This window comes from Sinocyclocheilus anshuiensis, unplaced genomic scaffold (genome assembly GCF_001515605.1).
Source record: "Sinocyclocheilus anshuiensis isolate Anshui unplaced genomic scaffold, SAMN03320099.WGS_v1.1 scaffold1299, whole genome shotgun sequence".
Lineage (NCBI taxonomy): Eukaryota > Metazoa > Chordata > Actinopteri > Cypriniformes > Cyprinidae > Sinocyclocheilus > Sinocyclocheilus anshuiensis.
The window spans coordinates 218,131-221,146 of NW_015538011.1; the positions used below are offsets into that span (position 1 = coordinate 218,131).

General features: G+C 41.8%; 1 protein-coding gene across 1 annotated transcript; it reads left to right on the plus strand.

Moving 5' to 3' along the window:
• Positions 1–230: 230 nt before the first annotated feature.
• On the plus strand, positions 231–2,858 carry LOC107677515 (glutamine synthetase-like). Its single transcript, XM_016472447.1, has 7 exons — positions 231–340; positions 1,114–1,298; positions 1,390–1,551; positions 1,640–1,786; positions 1,877–2,004; positions 2,149–2,348; positions 2,501–2,858. Exons 2-7 carry the CDS (start codon positions 1,133–1,135, stop codon positions 2,811–2,813), a joined length of 1,116 nt encoding a protein of 371 aa, XP_016327933.1. The 5' UTR covers positions 231–340; positions 1,114–1,132; the 3' UTR covers positions 2,814–2,858.
• Positions 2,859–3,016: the final 158 nt, after the last annotated feature.

Below are 3,016 nucleotides of genomic sequence, written 5' to 3' on the forward strand. Positions count from 1 at the left end.
ATTTCTGTCGGTGGCCTGGTACGTAGCTTTCTTTTATTTATCAGACTGCATTTGTGTGCAATGCACGTGTCTGAGAACGTTAATTTGGGATTATGCAACTGCATTCTTTTTTTGATAGTGAGTTAATTTTAAACCGAATTGACTTGTTGTTTTGTGAAATCGCCGTTTATCAATACTTTTTCAATCACACGCGCCGCGATCCTGCCACCATACATATAAATCAGGCTGACAGCCCAAGCTCCTGGTCAGAGAATGAGAGAACACCCAACAAAAAATAATCAGTCAAATAACTGGACCTGCCGGTCGGATATTATACGTTTTAATTTCTGTCGGTGGCCTGGTACGTAGCTTTCTTTTATTTATCAGACTGCATTTGTGTGCAATGCACGTGTCTGAGAACGTTAATTTGGGATTATGCAACTGCATTCTTTTTTTGATAGTGAGTTAATTTTAAACCGAATTGACTTGTTGTTTTGTGAAATCGCCGTTTATCAATACTTTTTGCTGTGATGTAGTACTGCCGCGCTGTAACCATGGCTACCGGTTGCTATCTATGTAGTCGAGGATGCGCAGGAAAGCTTCGAGTTAAATGCTTGTGGCTACTTTGACATGTTTGTTTGTAGAGCAGCGATGATGCTTTTTGCATTGATCTACTGATTTGTGTGATCAATACTGATTTCCATGCTGATCGAACAACCCTTTCACAAGTGAATGCAAGAGAATTCCATCTGGTCTGGTCTTTCTGGTCTGGTCTTTCCCAACCCCTTTTAAACCCGATTTGTAAGGCTCAAGACACATTTTGTATCTTAATTATTGTCTGATGTTTTGTTTTAACATGCCATACTAAATATTCACTGGGGTACACAAATCCCTGGTTGGGAATAAAAGGTTTATTATCCAATCAATGCCGTTTGTTTTATTAGTGACAGGCCTCTGTGTTGAAATTGATTAAATTAGCATGTTTGTTTGTGCTTAAGTCTTTTACCCTAACTATTGGTCCTTGTGCTGTATGTATGTTTTGATGCTTATGCAAGTGGCTTCATGTTGAAGGAGCAACAATATTTTCAATGTGTTACTTCGTAGTGTTGTAAAATCTGTTTTCATTCTATTTAGGTGTTTTATAGTAATAAAAATGGCCACGTCTGCCAGTGCTCAGTTGAGTAAAGTGGTAAAACGGCAGTATATGGAACTGCCTCAGGGAGACAACGTACAAGCCATGTATATCTGGATAGACGGAACCGGAGAAGGACTGCGATGCAAGACCAGGACACTGGACTCCGAGCCTAAAAGCATTGAAGGTAAGCTAGACAAAGCCACATCAATCTACATTGAAATTATATATTTCAATTTAAGTCTGGAAATTCTAATGGATCCTGTTTCGTTCTTCAGATCTTCCTGAGTGGAACTTTGATGGTTCCAGCACGTATCAATCTGAAGGCTCCAACAGCGACATGTATCTCATCCCCTCCGCCATGTTCAGGGATCCTTTCCGCAAAGACCCCAACAAATTGGTCTTGTGTGAGGTGCTCAAGTACAACCGGAAACCTGCCGGTACGTTTGTTTGAGGATAAAACATCATCTGTGTTTGTTTGATCAGGGTTTGCTTGAAGACTTACAGCTTTTCTGGTCTCGAACACAGAAACCAACCATCGTCATACATGTAAAAAGATCATGGAAATTATAGATCAGCAGATCCCTTGGTTTGGCATGGAGCAGGAGTATACCATCCTGGGTACCGATGGACATCCCTTTGGTTGGCCCTCCAATGGGTTCCCTGGTCCCCAAGGTAAGGAGGGCTCATCTTACACTCATAATTGGCCATATCAATGATGTACTCAAGATGTCTGGTCATAACATGCTGCTCTGATATCTACAGGACCTTACTACTGTGGAGTTGGAGCAGATAAAGCTTATGGCAGAGACATTGTGGAGGCGCATTACAGAGCCTGCCTCTATGCTGGTGTGAAGATCTGTGGAACCAATGCTGAAGTTATGCCAGCTCAGGTAACCTCCATTCCAGTGTGTTCTGGAACAAACACTACAGGCAGCCATTAAGTGTATTAAGCCATCTAAAATTACCCTTTTGGAATGTGACCTCAATTCTTCCATTAATTCTTGATTAGTTTTAACATGGCTTTTATTTTCCAGTGGGAGTTCCAGATTGGCCCCTGTGAAGGCATCAGCATGGGAGATCACTTGTGGGTAGCTCGTTTCATCTTGCACAGAGTTTGTGAAGATTTTGGTGTGGTAGCCTCATTTGATCCTAAGCCAATCCCTGGCAACTGGAATGGCGCTGGTTGCCACACTAACTTTAGCACCAAGGAAATGCGGGAAGATGGTGGGCTTAAGTAAGCACTAATAGGCTTCTTGTTTTTTGTTTTTTTTAATTGGTGGCAAATGAAAATCATAAATGGCTGGCTTTGATTTGTTCATGGTTTTTATTTATTTATTTATTTTTTAACAAGAGTATTAAACTATTGTTTTGTATATCCTTAACTAGATGCATTGAGGAGTGCATTGATAAGCTTGGAAAGAGGCATAACTACCACATCCGTGCCTATGATCCAAAGGGAGGCCTGGACAATGCTCGCAGACTGACTGGCCACCATGAAACCTCCAACATCCATGAGTTCTCTGCAGGCGTGGCGAACCGTGGCGCTAGCATCCGCATCCCACGAACTGTGGGACAAGAAAAGAAGGGTTACTTTGAGGATCGCCGCCCATCTGCCAACTGTGACCCCTATGCGGTCACCGAGGCCCTGATTCGCACATGTTTGCTAGATGAAGGGGGTGACGAACCTGTGGACTACTAGATCTCTCTTCTCCTGGACTGAACTTTCCTCCCCTTCTTGCCATAACTCCCTGTTTTCTTTTTTTTTTTCTTTTTAAATGGCCATCAAGCCAAATTAGTACTGTATCTAGTTTCTATCAGGGTGGTTCTAACTTGGCATTTTAATATCACTGAAGTTGACTGGTCAACTTAACATTTTAAGATTAAATCTGAAGTTAACCTGAT